Raw genomic sequence first — 20,358 nt, 5'->3', positions numbered from 1 at the left:
AATGCCCACATGAGTATTTGAGAATGAAAATGCAAGTTGGATTACTGCATTTTGATTTTTTACTTAAATAAGGCATACTGTAGGAAGTGGGGTCACATGACTGCTGGGCTGAGGACAGCACAGGTGTGCTAACTGGGCAGGTTCTGTTTGCCCTTCAGTTGAGCTGCTTCCCGTTACCATCTCATTAGAGATGGGGAAGTGAAGCGTTATGAACTGGTGAAGCTTTCAACAAGGTTTGAAAAAGGGTTCATTACTGCAAGCTTGATGGGGACCTCTGCTGGTCAAAGCACTGTAATGCAAAATATGTCACAACAAAACAACATATGAATCTTCTTGAGGCAAAAATGAATGAATTGATAGATTAATGAATTAATGATACATAAACAAATAAATATGTTCCATTGCATAGTCCATGTAACTGAAAAACAATAAAGATAACATTAACATTGTGGATTTAGACAATTTCCCTGTTTGTACGACTCTGATGTTCTGATGATAAAACTGTTCTGATGGTAAAACTGTTCTCATGCTAAAACTGTTCTCATGATAAAACTGCTCTGATGATAAAAATGTTCTCTGTTCTCATGATAAAACTGTTCTGATGATAAAACTGTTCTCTGTTCTCATGATAAAACTCTTTTGATGATAAAACTGTTCTGATAATAAAACTGTTCTCATGATAAAACTGTTCTCGTGATAAAACTGTTCCGATGATAAAACTGTTCTCTGTTCTCATGATAAAACTCTTTTGATGATAAAACTGTTCTGATAATAAAACTGTTCTCATGATAAAACTGTTCTCATGATGAAACTGTTCCGATGATAAAACTGTTCTCTGTTCTCATGATAAAACTCTTTTGATGATAAAACTGTTCTGATAATAAAACTGTTCTCATGATAAAACTGTTCCGATGATAAAACTGTTCTCATGATAAAACTATATTCCTGATATTTCAGTCAATGTTTTTGGGTGTAATCAGTACAAAGCTAAAGAAATTTTAGCAGCTGAACAGAAGAAATCAAATCTAATTTCAACAATGGGAAATGTGGTTTTATTATGAAAAGCTACTTTTAAAAAACGCGACTCTTATTTTGAAATAAATGACCAGAAGTCGTGTGTGTTATCGCGGCTTTTTGTGGGCTTGTTTAGCAGAAAGTGCGACTGGCAGGAGGGAAGGAGCAGGAAGAGACGGGAGAAGGGATCAGGACAAAACAAGACACAAACCGGAGAAACCAGAAAAGAAGAAAACAACAACAACACCAAGAGAAGAAGAAGAAAAAACATCAGCAACAGGTGAATAATAATAATTATAAGAAGAAAAAGAAAACAACAAAAAGAAAACAAAAAGAAGCAAAAAAACTGTGACTGAGCAGAGAGACGCTCTTCTGCTGCAGCTGCCAGTCAAACAGGATCCAGGTGTGTTCAGGCCACGCCCCCTTAGACAACCCCTCAGGTGTGTTTCTGCACAGGTTAGGACACGCTGAGACTAACTCAGTACATTTAGTCCAGTACTATACTGTGATGTACTACTTAAGTAAACGTTTGAAGAACTTAACTTCTTTATACTACAACTGCACAACGTTTATCTGACATGAGTACTGCACAGAGTACTGCACAGAGTAGTAACGTTAGAGGACCTTGTAAACATTCTGCAGTAGAGGAAGTACTCAGATCCTTTATGCCATGTAAAAATACTTTACTGCAGCTAAAAGTCCTTCAAAATGTGAGTTAGGTAAAAGTAAACTATTCTATTTTATTCTAGTGTGTGTGTGTGTGTGTGTGTGTGTGTGTGTGAATGGACTCATTGATTGTAAGCAGCTTTTCTGAAACAATGAACTATTTCATCACTTCCTGTCAGACTGCAGTGTTACTGTGTTATGTGAACTTTATTCTGACAGCATCACAGTATCACACTAACGTTCATATCTAATATCTTTACAGTACAAACCAGATCACAATGGTTAGATCCAGGTCAGGAGCAGGACACAGTAAAACATAGATTATAGGCATTATCTGTTAATCTGATCATTTCCACGTTCTCAAAACCTAAGATGAGCTCATTTTGAGACAGATGAAGAAAAACCTCTGCTCCTTCATGTCTAAAGGAGCTAGTTGAGGAGGTTCGGATATCTTGATTAGGATCCTCCTGGGCGCCTCCATTGGTGGTTTTCTGGGCACATCCACCTGGTGGGAGGCCCTAGGGTACACCCAGAACACGCTGGAGGGACTGTATCTTATCAGGCCTGAGAATGCCTTGGGGTCCCTGAGGAGGAGCTGGACAATGTTTCTGTGGAGAAAACATCTGGACATATGGCTTAACCTGCTGCCACTGAGACCTGGTCCTTGAAAACCAGCAGAAAATGAAGGTTTCAGACTTGGTTTCATGGTCCACGTCAGAATCAGGGTGTGGAGTGGAGAGGGTTACAGTCCCCTGGTTCTGAGGCACTTCCTGTCATTATCCTGTCTCATTATTTTGGAGATAATTTCCTCTGAACTTCAGTTTGTTTCGAGTCTGACAGAAGAAGAAGTCAAGTTCCTCACTGCACTAAAACACCAGACTTTAAATAAAGTATTACTTGTATAAACCCTGTTTATTCAGTATTATAGTACTGTAATATTTCCTCATACTCAGCTTCATTAAATTAGATTATTTTTAATAATAAATAAAAAATGAAAAAATGCAGAAATATTAAATTTAAACCATTTAAAAATTTGATCAAATGACTCAACTAACATGGAAAATACCCGAGTTAAAAAATGTAGTTTACTTCAGATCAGGTGAAAACCAGAATTAAAAGATGATGTTGTGTTTTTTAACCTGGATTTTACCGTCATGATGAAAACTGAAAAAAGGTGTGTTTAATAATCGTACCAGGATAGAAGTCGTCTTCCTCTTCTTCTCTTTTCTTTTTTTAGCAGGATGAATGGAAGTGGCTCACCAGGAAATCCCAGAGCTGCTTTGTCTCGCTCACTTCCTGCCCACGCTGACGAGGAGATGCTGAAACCAGCTGAGGAAGACCAGCAGAGCTCAGAGTCAGGCGGTCTGTTTGGGTCCCAAAAACACCAGAGTCCAGCAGAGACCCAACGGATTGAAGAGGGACCAGATCAGCCGGACATCACTGAACACAGAAACCACCAGGACCCTCCGACAGAAAAACAGACACTAGAAAACTTTCCTGCTCCAAGAACCAAACCAGATCCTTCTCCTACAGAGCAACAAGAGCAGGGAAATCCAGAAGAGCCAGAAAAAACTTCTCCAGCTAAACCAGATCCTCGTCCCTCAGAGCAACAAAAATATTGTTCTGAAAAACTGGAAAACAATGTTCCTTCTCCCAAAGATCAAGAAAAACAAGATCAACTTTCTCCAGCCAAACCAGATTCACTAAGACCAGATCTTCTTTGTACAGATAAAAAAAAACCAGGAGATCCTTTTTGCCTGAAACATGAACTAACTCTCTGTGACACAAACCAGAGAACTGAAGAGGACCCCCCTCAGCCCACAAAGGATTTAACAGTTTCCACTTTTGATAAACAAAACCAGAAGGAGGTCCAGATCCGCAACTCTGAATCCAAAGACCAGCAGAACCATCAAGATCCACCTCCTCCTCATCCTCCTTACCTGGGCACCCAGCAGACTCCTCCTCCTCCTGTAGACCAGCAGAACCACCGGTCTCCTCCCCAGGTTTTGTCTTTGACTGGACATCTGACTGAGGCATCGACTCTGGCTCCGCCCCTCACCATTGAGGCGTTCTGTGACCAGGTGCCACCCTGCCCTGCGGAGCCCAAACTATGTGGCTTCCTGCAGAAGCAAGGGGGGCCCCTGAGGGCCTGGAAGCAGCGTTGGTTCACCTACGAGGAGAAGAAGAACCAGCTGTTCTACTACCGTACGCCACAGGATGTGACGCCGCTCGGCCGGGTGGAGCTAAGCTGCGCCACCTTCACTTACCCGCTGAAGGCTGAGAGGGGCACCTTCCACATCAAGACACCTGAACGCACCTTCATACTCAAGGTAAGGGGGACCAGAATTGTCTCATCTACTGTGTGGAGACAGAACTGAGCGGGTTCAGGTCAAGACTTTTTATTCAAGCTCTGTCAGACTGGTTGTTACAGTAACAAACAAACAACAATACTAACTGAACTCCTCCCCCCTACAGGCTGTGACCCAGGAGCTGATGCTCTATTGGCTGCAGCAGCTGCAGGTGAAACGCTGGCAGCACAGACAGACTTCCACCTGTCCAGACCCAACAAACAACAACACAGGTGAGAAATAACCAATCGTAGTCAGCTGTGTCTTAGACAACTGGTCAGATGATGATTGAATTAGCCTGATGTTTGGTTTAACTGGTCTGATGTTTGGTTTAACTGGTCTGATGTTTGGTTTAACTGGTCTGATGTTTGGTTTAATTTGGTCAGATGATGGTTTAACTGGTCTGATGTTTGGTTTAACTGGTCTGATGTTTGGTTTAATTTGGTCAGATGATGGTTTAACTGGTCTGATGTTTGGTTTAACTGGCCTGATGTTTGGTTTAACTGGTCTGATGTTTGGTTTAATTTGGTCAGATGATGGTTTAACTGGTCTGATGTTTGGTTTAACTGGTCTGATGATGGTTTAACTGGTCTGATGTTTGGTTTAATTTGGTCAGATGATGGTTTAACTGGTCTGATGTTTGGTTTAATTTGGTCAGATGATGGTTTAACTGGTCTGATGTTTGGTTTAACTGGTCTGATGATGGTTTAACTGGTTTAATGATGGTTTAACTGGTCTGATGTTTGGTTTAACTGGTCTGATGATGGTTTAACTGGTCTGATGTTTGGTTTAACTGGTCTGATGTTTGGTTTAACTGGTCTGATGATGGTTTAACTGGTTTAATGATGGTTTAACTGGTCGGACAATGGTTTAACTGGTCTGATGATGGTTTAACTGGTCAGTCACCTGTCTGAGTGGTTTTAATCAGCAACTGCGTGAAGTCTTTTCCAGTTGTGTCACCTCCTTGTGTCCTTTTTCACCGGTCATCTGCAGGAAGTGAGCAGGTCCTGTGGTAAACACCCCCTCCAGACAGAGTTGGGAAATCCATCCTCCAGGCAAGGGAGTGGCTCAGGATCAGAAACCACACAGACTGACTCACTTTTTTCAAAACTCTGTCAAACACACTGAAATATGTGAACTGTGAATCATTGACTGACAGGACAGAGCGTGAGCCTTTGACTGAGACACTGTGTTTGCATTCTGCTTTAATAGGGTTATATCCTGTTTACTTTAGGATGATTACTGTCTTCTACTTGGACTAACAGTATCTCAGTGACACTTTCCCAACAGGATGAGTGTCAGAGCCTGGAAAACCAGCTGACCAGAGCAGGTGATGTTAAAATCACCACCCCTACTCTACCTCCACCTCCAGTCTCCTCCCTTCCAGGCAAATTTACCTGCACCAAAGGTTGGAGTAAAATAGGATAATAGGATGGAGGTGTATTTGTGTCCTGTCCTCCACCCGTCCTCCACTCGTCCCCCACCTGTCTATCACCTGTCTTTCACTTGGCCCCCACCTGTTCGCCACCTGCCCCTTACCTGTCTTTCACCTGGCCCCCACCTATCTCTGTCTCAGAAACTAGCTCAGTCTGCAGGTCACAACCACCAGAATTAAATGGTGGACTGGTGGACCGGCAGGAAACCGGATGTGATGTGAATTAGACACTCTTTGATGTCTCTCTGTGGAGCTGAGGATCACCTCCTGATGATCCTCAGCTCCTGAGACCAGTAGCTCATTCAGTTACTCTCCCATTAACTCAACCAGTTTAACCAGTAACAAACATCAAAACCAGTTCAAAACAGCCACAAGTCTTTTCCATGATTAAATCAATAATCACCAATTATCTAAACCTTACAATGAATGAGTGACCGGCACACACACACACACACACACACACACACACAGACACACTCACACTCACTCAGTAGGCTGCATTACATTACACGAAGATGTTTCTAATGTTTTACCTCATTGGTATAAATGTGGTGGACACAATAATAGGAACCTGTTAGTGAATAGAATATTGATTAGCACTACAAACATGATCTCACAGTGAAACCAACACATGTGAAACAGTTTGAACACAAACAACATTGAACATTATGACCTTCATGAAGGAGGATTTATTACAGGACTGATGGATTAGACTGACTTAGCTGGTGTTCCTAATAAACTGACAACTGAGTGTGAACACACAGTAACAGGCTGCACAGAATTAAAACTCTTGAATCATACAGTTCAGAACTTCATTCGGTTTTCTGTGTTTTTGTTTTTATTCTTCATGTTGATCTTTGGGTCAATAATCAGCTGTTTGTCAGTCTGAGTTTGGTGCTATGGTCGAAGCAGCTCACCTGGTTCTCAGGTATTCTGCTTGTGTCATGACCTGTGAAGAGCTTCAGGTTTCAGTGTTTTACAGCAGACTGAAAAGTCTTTAAGAGGAAACACCCCTGAATTATTCAGACAAGCTCATATAAACTGCTTGAATATTAACCAGTCTGATCAGTGCCCCCTACAGGCTACAGAGCTCACTACAAACATCATGCTGGTAAAATCATCTCTTCTTAGTGTAGTGGAGTTAATCATGTAAACTCTGTCCTGAGGTGGTGCTACAGAACAGATCATGGATTCATTAGAAATTATATAAAAAAATAGAAGAACTCAATAGTAAAATAAAAATAATGAATTATAAATACAATTGATATACTGTAAATAATACAACATAAGTAATATTAAATTATCTAATACTACTACTACTACTACTACTACTACTACTACTACTACTACTAATAATAATAATAATAATAATTATTGTAATAATAATAATAATAATAATAATAATAATAATATTAGAGAAATCACATTAGATGTCTGAGGTGAAGGTTTCAGTGGGGCTGGTTTATATCCAGGTGTCATCAGACTGAAGACAGGCTTGTTTTAAAAACTAAATTTTGTTTCTTATTTCTGCAGACGACTTCCTGCCAATGTTGAAGAGCCCTCTGGGTCTGGTGGGGGAGGAGGCGGCCAACGTACCGTCACAACGAACGCCGCTCGCTAACATGTCAATCAAACATCCGCTCATCGAGCTCCAGTGAGTGACCACAGCATGTTCATTATCAACTGCTGATATGTGGATTTTGAAGAGTTAAACACCATAGGTTTACAACAGGGTTCAAAAGTCTGAGACCACTTCCCCATCAGTGAAAGGGAAAGTAGCTGGGCTCTCACTCTCATTGTAGGTCTGCAGCAGTGGCTCTGAGACAGCAGAGACAGCAGCAGCAGAGGGGCCCTCAGGCTGGGGCCTTAATCTGGGCAAACCCAGAGGCCAGTGTGTCCACTGTCAGTGCCAAAGGTTCATCACATCTGATGCATATGTTCTTGAAGGAAGTAAAGCAGTTTCTGCAATGTAATTGTCATACCTGGCCAACCTGGCGGCCCTCTCTGCTGATAGCATGGAACTGTAATTAGTGCAAGTATTGTGTTCAATAGGATGATGATGCGATGAATACCTGTCATATCCTCTAGTCTGAGAGGGACCAAACAGGAGTTGCAAACAGAGCATCAGTGACTTCAGGACAGAGTTCCTGTCATAAACCAGCAAGAAGCCCATTCCTACCCCATACAGACACTGACGGGCATTTGTAGTGTTTTAGCACCTATAACGCTATAAGGCTAGTGATGTAGCACGGAAGCGAGAAGCACTCAGATACAATTCCAATAAAGCTAGCTCCTGAAACAGCTACAAATCCAACTCCAGCCACCTGTAGTATAGTTCAGTATACAGTATACAGCTTTTTTGGCCCATTTCTTGTTCTGATTTGGCACTATACAAATAAAATTGAATTGAGTGCACAGGATGCATATCCAGGTATTCTGTACCATCTGAGGTGTTCAGGTGAAATAGAACATGTTTTAGACATTTGTTCTCCTATTCATATGTCAGTGAAGTGTGTCAGTAGAGCTGTAGAGCTTAATGATGACACCATCATTCTGACAAGGAATGAAGTACGACTGTGTTTCCCATGAGTCTTGGTTCATCATGTCATCATTATAAAAAGCTCATTTATTTTATGTGTCCAGAAACTCAGTCCACAGTCTTCGTAAGAGGTCGTCTCAGGAGTGGAGTCAGAGTGTGTTTCATGTAGAAGCTCCACCGTGGATTCCTCCAAACCCTGCAGACACCAACACTACCTGTACGTACTGTATCACAGTAGTAACTACAGTACTAGTACTATTTGTGTCTCATCACATGGGTCTTTACTTGAGACTTGACTTAGGACTTGTTGATCTTGACTTGAGACATGACTTGAGACTTACTAACCATTACAAAAAAATCAGCTACACAATGGGCCATAGGACCCAGAGCATCTGCCCTGTAAACTAACCCAGAATAGATAATCAACAAACAAAAACCAAAATAGAACTACCAGACCTCCATCCTCAGAAGAAACAGAACAAACAAAAGAAAACAGGTTGTCAGAGCTGTTTGTGTGTGCGAGAGAGAGAGAGAGAGGTCAGGATGGACAGGGTCATATAGTCAGTGGATCAGGAGCACCTGAGGAGAGGGAGAGGAACACAAGGGGGGAGCGCATAACAAGACCCAATCTTCAAAGCCACAAATATAAATCCTTTCTACATACAATTGTGAAGTACCTAGCATCTAGCATCTAGCTAGGTTCAGGGAGCAGTTTGCCTCTAATATTGTATCATATGGGTTACCATTACTCTAGAACATCCTAAAAAATGATGCCTACTGTGGTCTAAACATCATCACCACGACTAACAACAAACCTGTGAACGACCTGAGAGACAAGGCAAGACGTGCTTTTTACACCATCAAAAGGAGCATCAAGTTGGACATCCAAATTTCAGACTCCATTATAGAACTTATTGCCCTTTAAGGTTGCAAGGTCTGGGTTTAGAAAATAGGACAAACACCAGATTTAGACTCTGTAAATTCATTCTCCACTTCCAGCAGAATACCCCAAATAATCCGTGCAGTGCAGACCCTGACATGCTTATTATGGAGCTCCATAACAATGAAACAATGAAACCCTAGAGAGAAGCACCATCAGCCAACTGGTTCTGGTACTATACCTGTCCAGACTTTGGATCTGAACTGGGAGTTACCCTTCTCGACTTTTGGACCTTTGGACTATTTTACTTTGATGTGATTCTTTACTTGGAAAATGAATTGGTACAAACCTGTCTTGATCTGGGATTCTTCTTGATTTCAACTTCTCAGGACATTCAGGACAAGGATTTGTGACTTTTGACTTAGGATCAAGACTTAATCTAGACTTGACTTAATCTGTATTTGAATTTACCTATCTTGATTTAGATTGAGACTTGAATCTGTACTTTTCCTGTCTACACTCAGGATTTGACTCTGGACCTTACATGTTTAATTTTGAACTTGTTGACTGTGGTATGGATCTTGGCACATGTCTTTACTTGGAATTGGAACTAGTATCAACTTGTCTTGACCTGGGACTGTTGGGATTTGACCTAGAAACAGTTGGTCTTGACTTGGAACTTGACTAAAGACTTGTTGATCTTGACTTGAAACTTGACTTAGGACTTGTTGATCTAAATTCTGAACTTGTTGGTCTCAACTTGGGACTTGACTCTGGACTTTATCTTGATTTGGGACTTGTTGATCGTGACCTCGGACTTGGACTGGAACTTACCTGTCTTGACTTTGGATTTGAATTGGGACTTGTTGATCTGGACTCAGGACTTGTTGAGCTTGAGTCAGGGCTTGTTGATCTTAACTTGGAACTTGTTGATCTTGGGATTATATCACTGCTCAGGTGATTTTTTTTTATGACTTGTTTCTTACATTTACCTAATGTTAATTGTATCATACACTTTATCATACACACTGTCCCATGTCAGTCCCTCCAGCTCCAAGGAATCCTCCTGAGCCTCTGATGCCGACCACTCCCCTCCCATCAGCTGATCCAGTAGGTCAGGTGTTTCTGGCAGAGGACAGGAAGTCCCCATCCCTGTTTGACAGCCGGAGCAGGAGGACAAAGAACCGCAGCTCGTCCACCATGCCAGTCCTCCAAAGAGACACTCTGTCCTCATCCTCAGACCGGACGTCCCGCCTCCAGCATGAGAAACAGATGCTGATGGAGGAGGTCAAAGCTCAAAAGGTGATCAGTCACACAGTGATCAGATAATTGATGATTTATTGATCAGGTGAAATACTGATGGTTGTTGTGGTAGTCATTCATCTACAGAATGAAAATGCCATGAGCACACACACTGTAGTTTATTTTGACTCAGTCCCACACACTGTCCTACTGCCCCAAATACTCACCAAAGCACCAGATGTAGATTAATCCACCACTGAAAATAGTCACCAACAAATGTACTAAAAAATATTAAAAACTAATTAAAATTACATTAAAAACTACAGTGAGCAGCTGTTGTAGAAAATCAGAGATACAGTAGTTTGAGGTGGAGATACAGATCATTGTTTGGTTCAACAACTTTAAATTTAAATTATGATGATTTGACATTTTTAAGTTTGTCCTGTTTTTTAAGTTTCGAGGTTGCCAGTCATGTTACCATCCTGACTTTTATTTCAGTATCAAGTCAACTCACAATTAATAACATAAATGACCCATAAAACAACATAAGTAAATGTAGCCTCAATGATGTTACAGCAAAACACCATTTTTCAGTGAAAAATAGGCATATTGCTTCGATTATCAATAAATCCCCCACTCCTAGTGTCATTCTCCACATTATCAATAATAATAATAATAATAATAACAATATTGGCACTGTCCAGGAGCTGGTGTGGATCCTACACAAAGCCTTGGAGGCGGCTCAGCTGGAGAAACGAACATGTGCAGAGTTTTTGGCGGAGAAGGATGAGCAGGAGCGTCTTGAACTGCTTCGACACCGTGAGCGGCAGGTGGCTGACCTGCGAGGCCGGCTGGAGGAGGCGAAGACAGAGGTGGAGGTAATGAGGAGGAGTCTGGCTCAGAGAGATGCACAGCTGGCCCAGCTGCAGGAGAACATCAGGGTGCTGATGGAGAAGAATGATGCCAAGCAGGAGGTGAGGTCACACCTGAGGAGAAACTACAGGTGAACCATAAACACTCTAACCCATTTTTATGGTTTTGTGTGTTAGTTGTGGTAAAGTTTACATCATTGTTATGAGACTCAAGCAAAATTATTTGCTGTGCCCTTGTAACTTGAAATTAAATTCAGATATATCAGTACAATAACATCATTGTGTGACGTTACCTCAGTAATGTACGGAGCTGTTAGATATATCAGCACCACCTCACCTCCAACCTGCCTGCAAACAGACAGAAATGACATAATAAAGAAGTTACAATCAAGAAAATTAGTTGACAATCTGCCCTTTAAACTGTTTGTTGCTGCAGTGCAGTGTGATGATGAATGTCTCCTTCCAGCAGTGGTTCCTGTTTGACTGAAGTGACTCTTGTTTGCTGTCAGGTGATTATAAAGCTGTCTGATCAGGTGACCGCCTGTCTGTCCGACTCACGGAGCTCTGACTCGTCCTTCAGTGGCGGTCTGGACTCTCAGACCCTAAGACCATATCAGCAGGAAATTGAGAACCTGAAGGTGAAGAGTGTAGTGAAACTGCATGAGCATACCAACAATGTGCAACACATAGGTACCACCCCTCCTAAACAAAGACAACTTTTTAATGTTTTCAGCTAAATGGTTTATTAACATACGATCTGTATTAAAACTATACACAGTATAAACACAAACAATATTTTTGTATTTTTTCATGCAACATCAACATGTTTATATTCAGTTCCCCTTTTCCCCTTGATTTCACCTAAGATACAACAGTAAAATGCTGCTAATCCAGTGATGCATCAGAATTAACAATCTAATAATGTAAGGCTGGTGAGATTAGGTAGCTAACAGGTTCTCATGTTAAATCACTGTGGCTAGTTACTTTACTAACTATTACTGATGCTCTGGTGGTGAAAACGCTCCTAATGTCTCTTTTTTGGAGCCATGCTATCTACAGAAGTACAGAACATGTTCGTCTGAATGAAAAAAAAAAAAGTTATATCTGCTGTGAAATTCAGGAAACAGATCCACTCTAGCCTCCTCCATGTCTGGCAGTAAGTGTGATACTCGCACATGAAGTGAGCCTTCAGATAGCCCCCGCCCTTTCAGCCAATCAAATGCTAGTATGCCTAAATCACTTGTCTTGGAGACATAGCCTCAGGGAGGGCACATCAGAAGTATCTAATGACTTAACTCAAAACACAGTGTGAACAAGTTCAGTCAAATATTAGTAGAGACATGTCCCTACTGTCCATATGCAAACCTTCGCCCATACTTGCGTATCTACACACTGTGATCCAGTAGGTGGCATTATGCACTTAACCGGTTTGTGATCTGCCAGTAAACACAAAGAAGAAGTGGTGTGCCTCCATCATAGGCCTCCATTACCACCAACACCAGTCTACTTCCATGTTTTAGTACAGTAGTTTTCACACCTGATGCAAAACATAACTGAGTACACATGAACTGCTCCAAGACCACCTTTTCAAGTCGACCTGGGCACAGTTCATTGATCTGTGCTCAGGTACGGTGTACAGAGCTCACACAAACTGGACTTTGGGGTCAAGTGTTCTCGGATCTGATGTGTGTTACAGTAATCTGTGATCCAGTATCTGTCAGGTTCTACAGTAATCTGTAGTTCAGTGTCTGTCAGGTTCTACAGTAATCTGTGATCCAGTATCTGTCAGGTTCTAAGTAATCTGTAGTTCAGTGTCTGTCAGGTTCTACAGTAATCTGGATCAGTTTCTGTGTCCTCTCCCTCAGGATGACATCGAGGCATATAAGACCCAGAACAAGTTTTTGAACTCTGAGATCTACCAGCTGACCAAACTGTGGAGGACCAGCTCTGCGCAGGAGAAGAGTCTGATGGTGAAGGTGGGTCTAACTGGAAACACCGGGCCAATTTCATCACTGTGAACCTGACTGTTCCTTTTCTCTGCTGAGATGGGTTTGTTGTTTCAAATTTGACTGTTTCTTCCCCTTTGATTGGCTGCAGTGTGCCCACCTGGAGGCCACTAACTGTCAGGTGGAAAGCCGTTACCTGGGCATCCTGCGGAAGCTGCAGGAGACCAAATCTCTGGATCCAGTCCAGCGTGGTGCCGTCCAGAAGATGATCGAGGATGCTCTGAAAGGAGAGTTGAACAGCATCATCAAGCTCAGCACAGCCAGGTACAAACGCCTGAATACAACACCTCACTGTCAGCTGCTCCATTCACTACTGCTTAAATGTTCATCATCATCATCATCATCACCACTGATATAAGCTTTGCTCCTGAGCTCCCATGCACTCCAACACTGTCAACATGTTAGTGAGTCAATCAGGTAACACAAATGATCCAAGCTACCAATCAAATAAAGACACAAACACAAAGTATAAAATAACTACGACAGAAACACGACATACATTTCATTACAAAGAAAGCAGGAATATTTTCAGATTCATATTTAAGAGGAAAAGTCCTTTGTTTTGTAACCAGCATAAACAGATGGTGGAGAACAGCCAGAGCAACTTTATGAAATGCTCTCTAATGAAAAGTAAAGAACAATCAGCACAATCATCATCCATCACGCAGGTGTAGAGTAACACCTGTGTCATGATCTCTACCTGAGCACCAACACCACGCACTGTTTCCACATGTTGGAGTAAGGATCTCTTTCCCAGATTTTCACACACATTACACACACTGTGTGTTATTCATGTAGTTGTGTGTCTGTGACACAGCTATGTTGTGTCCTCAGGGATCACGACGAGTACGGCTTTAAAATCATCCCAGACTATGAGGTGGAGGACATGAAGCTGCTGGCAAAGATCCAGGCGCTGGAGATCCGCTCTCACAACCTGCTACACCAGGTCTGACCAGAACCTGAATCGGGGGTGAAGGGGGTCACTTCCCCCTCACCTTTAATGTTGTCACTCTCTCTATCAGGGAAAACTGGTTTTACCTCAGAGTCAGTTTGCTGTAATATCAACATCTATGAAATGTGGGACTGTCAGAGGACAGTGGGGGACAGGTGGGCTGGTGGAAGTAAAGTAAAGAGGAGTGAGTTCAGATACAGACCAGGCAGCCTGGGAGGACGCCTGTAACACCAAGCATTTAAAGCAACACACAGCATTTAGATGTAAAATTAAATAACATCATCATCCACCTTTTTTATTCCTCCAACCAGCAACAGTCAGCGTCCGTCCGTCCATCTCATTCTCGTGGACCTGATATCTCAGTAAGACCTCCGGGGAACTCAAAGATGACTGGATTAGATTTTTGATCTCACAAAACATACACAAAATGTCAACAGATGGTTCATATTTTCTAACAGGGACGTAACCTGCGACAGTCTGTTGTTATGGTTTAATCACACAATGAATAAATGTGATTAACTGCAGTAACAGAGTGGAGCTGCAGCTAATGATTATTTTAATTTTGGTTAAAACTACATTCAGTATTGGTGTGAAAAAACCTGAAACCTGAAGGTCTTCAGTTTACTCACCAGGAGATGAAGTAAACAGGAAGTTTGACATTAATGCTATAAACAGAGTTGTTAATCAACTTATCAGTTAGCTGACTAATCATTTAATACTTTGGTGCTGTCATCCTGTCTAAACATTAGTAAACAACAACAACAGTAAACATTAATATAACAGTAAAGATGTTTCCATGGCAGCAGCCATCAGATGAGCTGACCAATCAGTAAACAGATCTGTCAAACATTGATCAGAGGGGGAGGAGCCAGCACCAGCAGCATGACAAACCGCTCACAGTCCATCTCTGGTTTCAGGATGGGGTAGAGCACCCCCTGCTGAGCCGCTGGGCTCAGTACCTCGCCGGCAGGTCGGATGATGACCTCTGTCCCTCACCAGAGCTCAAAGGTCTGCTGCGTGGTGGCGTTCCTCAGGAGTACCGGCAGAGGGTGTGGCGCTGGATGGTCCGAGCCAGAACCAGGACCATCAGAGACCACCACCCACAGCATTACCAACAGGTAGAAGTATACGGTCTCACCTGTCCACAGAATGTAGGTTGTAAGATCTCCATGTTCCTGTTCTGAAACAAACAGAACCTGAGTGGAACATGTTGTTAACAGCTGTTGTGTTTCCAGCTGTGTGAAAAGAGTCACACATCTCCTCATCCGGCCTCCAGGCAGATCCAACTGGACCTGCATCGCACCCTGACAACCAATCGGCACTTCTCTTCACCCTCCAGCCCCACCCTCCAGCAGCTGCGGCGCATCCTATTGGCCTTCTCTTGGCAGAACCCTGCCATTGGCTACTGCCAGGGACTCAACAGGTACACACATGCACTGTGTATGTACAGGTTCACGCAGGTGAAGACTCTCAGGGACCCAGTCTTGAGTCTAAACTGGACTCACTGGTCTGGAGGACACCTGGAGGAGATGGACACCAATGCAGAATCTCTGTCATGTTATCATGTGACATATCATGTGATGTGTCTCTCAGGTTGGCGGCCATCGCTCTGCTGGTCCTCCAGAGTGAAGAAGATGCCTTCTGGTGTCTGGTGGCCGTGGTAGAAGCCATCATGCCTCAGGACTATTACACCAAAAACCTGGTGGCCTCTCAGGTCAGCAAGCACACTCACCTGTTCACCTGTTTATCTGTCCTCTGGTCACCTGTCCTCACACCCGTGGTTTAAGTCAGGTGAACAGATCATACATTATACTCAGGTATAATCGTGGTGCTGATTAAAACATCTGATTTCAAGCAAAGAATTTACAGAGAAAAAAAATCTGTCCATCTGGTTTTAGTACCAGTAAAACAGTGATTAGTTAGTTAATTATTTAGTCAGTTAGTTACTTACTTACTTAGATGCTTAGTTTCTAAATTAGTTACTTATAGGTTAGTTAGTTGGGATAGATTAGATAAAAGCTTTTCAAAAATAATAAAAAATTAAAGTCTAAAGGTTTCAAATTAGTTAGTTAGTTAGTTAGTTAGTTAGTTACTTACTTACTTACTTACTTACTTACTTACTTACTTACTTTTTTATAAAGTTAGTTAGTTAGTTATAACTTAGTTAGTTCGTCAGCCATAGGTTGGTTGGTTAGTTAGTTCTGTCCTTTATTGATCAGTGTTACTGATTGATCAGGTTTATTGACTGATATGACTGTGTGTGCAGGCGGACCAGCGGGTGCTGAAGGACTTCCTGGCGGAGAAGCTTCCCCGGCTGGCAGCTCACTTTGAGGATCACAGCATCGACGTGTCTCTGATCACCTTCAACTGGTTCCTGGTGGTTTTTGTGGAGAGTCTGCCCAGCGACATCCTGTTGCCACTATGGGACGCCTTCCTGTATGAGGGCACCAAGGTACCGACACCGAGACACATGACAACAGCAACAAAGACCAAAAACTGCCGAGAACAATGATCAGACATTTACACACATATACACCTACAGACGTTTGTTCACCTATGTACAAGATGTACTTCTCATGTTTCAGGTGTCTGAGTTTTATATAGATCTGAGCAGTTTAATCTGAAAACCTCTCAGTTATATAAAGTGGTTTGTCTGTCTGTAACTGAGTCTGAAGACTGATAATAAACTGACTGCACCTGTTCATTTATATCACCTTTATCACGGTGTTGAAGGGCTGCACAGAATGAGGCGGCTGCTGCACCTGAATCATGAAACATGATGTTTGTCAGAACTTAGACAGGTGTGTGTTTCTCAGACGTTACCTGTGTGCTTCCTGCTGCAGGTGATCTTCAGGTACGCTCTGGCTCTGTTCAAATACCAAGAGGACAACATCCTGAAGATCCACGACAGCGTGGAGATCTACCAGTACTTGCGTTTCTTCACCAAGACCATCTCTGACAGCAGGTAGGGACTCACCTGGTCTCACCTGAACCCTCATCATCATCATTTGTGTCCATCAAGTGTTTCACCCCGTACCTGTGTGATTTCTATGTTTAATGTGTGTCCATGCAGGAGGCTGACCAGCATCGCCTTCAATGACATGAACCCGTTCCCCGGCCGCCTGCTGAGGAACCGGCGAGCGCTTCACTTGGACCGCCTGCAGAAGGAGCTGAGAGAGCTGGAGGAGCAGCAGAGGGAGTTTGTGACAGAGAGCGCGGAGCGTAAAGACAAAGAGCTGGACACCATGGTGAGCGAGGATGACGAGGAGCTCTAAGCTCACATCGATGTTGATCAGCTGACAGTCGTCACTCAGCTGATTTTATCCTAATGCCTGAGTGTTGGCGCCTGCAGGAGCTGCTGCCTGTTGTTGGGTGGGGATAGGGGATCACATTCCATCATAAATGGATTAAAATAGTCACGTGAGGCTCAGCTGAGTGAAAAGGTGTAAAAGTAACAATTACAAAACACACAGCTGTAACTAACTTTAAACCATGTTCCACTTAACAGCCTGCAGCTGAGGGGTGGGGGCGGGGGTTACGTCTTCTGGTATGAGGTCGTGGACGTTGGTTCAGTTTCAGGTTCACCATCATTTCATGTCTACAAAAACCTGTTGAAGCTTCGCCTGTCTCCATCAGGTCAGAATTAACTTTAACCTCTGACCTCAGGTGGAAAGTAACTGAGGACATTTACTCAGTTTCTGAGATACTTGTACTTCACTTGAGTATTTCTCTTCTCTCCTACTTTATACTTGCACTACATGTATGTAATAACTACAGATTCAGATTATTGATACAAAATATCAACAAATAACTGATGTATTGGTCATCAGAGGAAACTCACCATCAGGATATAAAGGCAATTAAATCAGCTCCATCTTCAGCTGCATCATTAAAGTAATCAACACAGTAATGCATCAATCATTTAACACGTTATTCTGAAGTGGTACATTCTGTACTTTTACTGTTGGTACTTTATTTGGAAACAAATACTTTTATCAAGTAAAACAGAGTGGTGTCACTACGTTTACTGCAGTAAATGATCTGAGTAGTTCCTCCAGTGCTACAGTGGAACACTACATCTAAACTTTAACCTGAGTGTGAACCTGCAGGTCTTAACCACAACAACACACGGTCTGTTTGTGTTACATTTTGTACCCGAAGACATTGAACTGTGTCAGAGGGAAACACCTGAAATGACAAACTGACAGATTTACACTGTTACACTCCTGCTGACACCTGTACACACCTGAATACACCTGTACACACCTGTACACACCTGTGAATGTTGTACAGTTTGAATGTTGTAAGCGTTCTTCTGCATTATTCAGCGTTCTTCAGTGTTCTTTGGCATTCTTCTGTGTTCTTCAACATTTTTCGACATTCTTCGGCGTTCTTCAACGTTCTTCCGCGTTCTTCAATGTTTTCGGTGTTTTAGGGTTAAAATTGTATTGTTATTTATTTGACCTGCAGGATTGAAATAACTTTGTTAGCATGTTGTGTTGAACAAGAAGCAGTTCTCTTAGTGAACAGAGGTCAGACAGAGGTCAGAGGTCAGACAGAGTGAACTTTCTCACATTATCAGCAAATTGTTGTATTTGTTGTTTATTCAACACAAACAGCTGATGGTACCATGTTCTTTTATTAATGCTTTATAAATATCAATAAGAACCAGCTGTGGGTTGCCAGGTTGTGTAAAATCCTCCTCCTGCAGACACTTTGTCTTTTTATCTCTTTTATTCATTGGAGACATCTCAAGGCATCAATTAAAGGTAATTAATTTCTTAATTAGTAATAAACAGAATAAACCTAATAAACCTAATAATAAACCAAATGAATGTTAATTTATAATAATCCACCGGGTCTGCAGATGTTAATAATCAGTTACTGCAGCTGTTTTCCTAAGAATCAGTGTTCAAACTGTTGGAGACGTCTCCTTAAAGACATAAAAAGACAAAGTGTCCACCTTCTGGCAGCCCAGGACCTGTTCGTATTGATCATTTATAGGTATAAATAAATGATTCATTATCAAAATAATATATCCATTAATTACAGCCTATAAAGCCATGTCAAAATATGAAGTTATGATAAAAATACTTATTGTAACACAACTTCAGGAAAAGAAATGAAGAATTCATCCTGGTCTTTGTCTTTGTCAATCACCTCCAGGTCATTAAGACAGATGTGGTCGTGTCGTTGTCTCAATTCAACAGAAACAATTTATTTGATATTGTTTACGTTTTATACACAAACTCGTTCTGTTCTGTCAGGAACCACTGTTAGCCCTGTTAGCTCCATGCACTTTCTCAGAACATCCCATCTGACTGTCTAATGAGGATAAAAAAGTTTGATTTAACCTTCAGCTAGCTAACACTGTCATTTCATTAACAGAAGGTGCTGGTGCCCGCTAATTAAAAATTACTTGTTGAGAAAACAAAATTCTAATGCTGACATGAGTTAAGCTGCTAACATTGGCTAACTGAAAGGTTAGCTTCTTAAGATGCCAAATGAAAACTGGTTGAAACTGATAAGAGTAATGATCATGAATAACTAACTGCACTGTTTAGTTCACCATAGTGAGTCAGTTCACTGGTGTTATGGTTTGTTGTCATGATAACCAGTGTATTTTCCACATCGTGACCAGTGAGCTGCTGGTTAATATTTTTGTATTGTTGTTCTGTTATTCTTTTGTTTTTTTTATATAAATATTCTGTAATTTTAACTTTTTGTGTTGGATTAGATTTTTCTTCATATTCTATTAACATTCATTAACATGCACTTTTTAATTTAGTATGCTCGCAAGCCTAAATGTATAGCTTAAATGTTATATACAACGACAGGAAATAATTATGAATAATAAAAAATAATGACAGGAAGCAAATAATATTGTCTCCAACATGATGTCTGAGGAAAACTAAATGTAGCAAGACTCAGACAACAGCTCACCCAGTTAGCAGCAGCTTGCATTGAATTTTCAGTCAAAATCATTGGATTTTCATTTACATAGATTTATTGTCACAACCAGTTATCTGAATTTGTTTGCTGCTGACAACATATGTAAAAATTAAATTTAGGTAATTTCTTAAACGAGGGATTCGGGGATCAGGGATTTTTTGAAATTAAAAAAAAGTCCCGGTGTCAGATTTTCAGTTTTTCTCTGTTTAACTTTGGACTCTGAGAAACTGAGATGAACATTTTCCATTTTCAGACATTTCAGAGGCAGTTTAACTAAATATAAAAATAATTGACAGATTAATCAACAATGTAAATCATTAATTGCTACCATTTTGTTACAATTAAATTTCTTGTTGAAATAGAATAATTTGGTAGAAAAATGTTTTTATAGATTGTCACTATAATGTCAAATTCTGTTTGTGTTGAAGGTGTTCGTAAAGCAGAAGATAACA

At 41.5% G+C, this 20,358-nt stretch overlaps 1 protein-coding gene across 5 annotated transcripts; it reads left to right on the top strand.

Annotated features, from left to right (window-relative positions):
- Window positions 1–1,130: 1,130 nt before the first annotated feature.
- Window positions 1,131–19,673, top strand: tbc1d2 (TBC1 domain family, member 2). 5 transcript variants are annotated; one of them, XM_071457152.1, is made up of 17 exons: window positions 1,131–1,294; window positions 2,921–4,010; window positions 4,156–4,261; window positions 6,997–7,117; window positions 8,107–8,219; window positions 9,925–10,184; window positions 10,829–11,098; window positions 11,506–11,634; window positions 12,862–12,972; window positions 13,094–13,266; window positions 13,837–13,948; window positions 14,872–15,072; window positions 15,175–15,377; window positions 15,548–15,668; window positions 16,221–16,406; window positions 16,798–16,919; window positions 17,028–19,673. In XM_071457152.1, the coding sequence occupies exons 2-17, from the start codon at window positions 2,922–2,924 to the stop codon at window positions 17,227–17,229; spliced, it is 3,519 nt and encodes a 1,172-aa protein (XP_071313253.1). In that variant the 5' UTR covers window positions 1,131–1,294; window position 2,921; the 3' UTR covers window positions 17,230–19,673. The 5 variants fall into 5 exon arrangements, 4 of the variants coding, with proteins under 4 accessions (XP_071313253.1, XP_071313255.1, XP_071313252.1 ...); XM_071457151.1 differs by having other exon boundaries at window positions 1,132–1,294; window positions 2,918–4,010; XM_071457153.1 differs by having other exon boundaries at window positions 1,135–1,294; window positions 2,918–4,010; window positions 15,190–15,377.
- The last annotated feature ends 685 nt before the right edge of the window (window positions 19,674–20,358 follow it).

Source organism: Trachinotus anak, unplaced genomic scaffold, assembly GCF_046630095.1.
Source record: "Trachinotus anak isolate AG129_WGS33_773 ecotype Australia unplaced genomic scaffold, CSIRO_AGI_Tana_v1 ptg000021l, whole genome shotgun sequence".
Lineage (NCBI taxonomy): Eukaryota > Metazoa > Chordata > Actinopteri > Carangiformes > Carangidae > Trachinotus > Trachinotus anak.
Note: the sequence above shows the minus strand (reverse complement) of the source record. Positions and strands in the feature narration are given on the sequence as shown.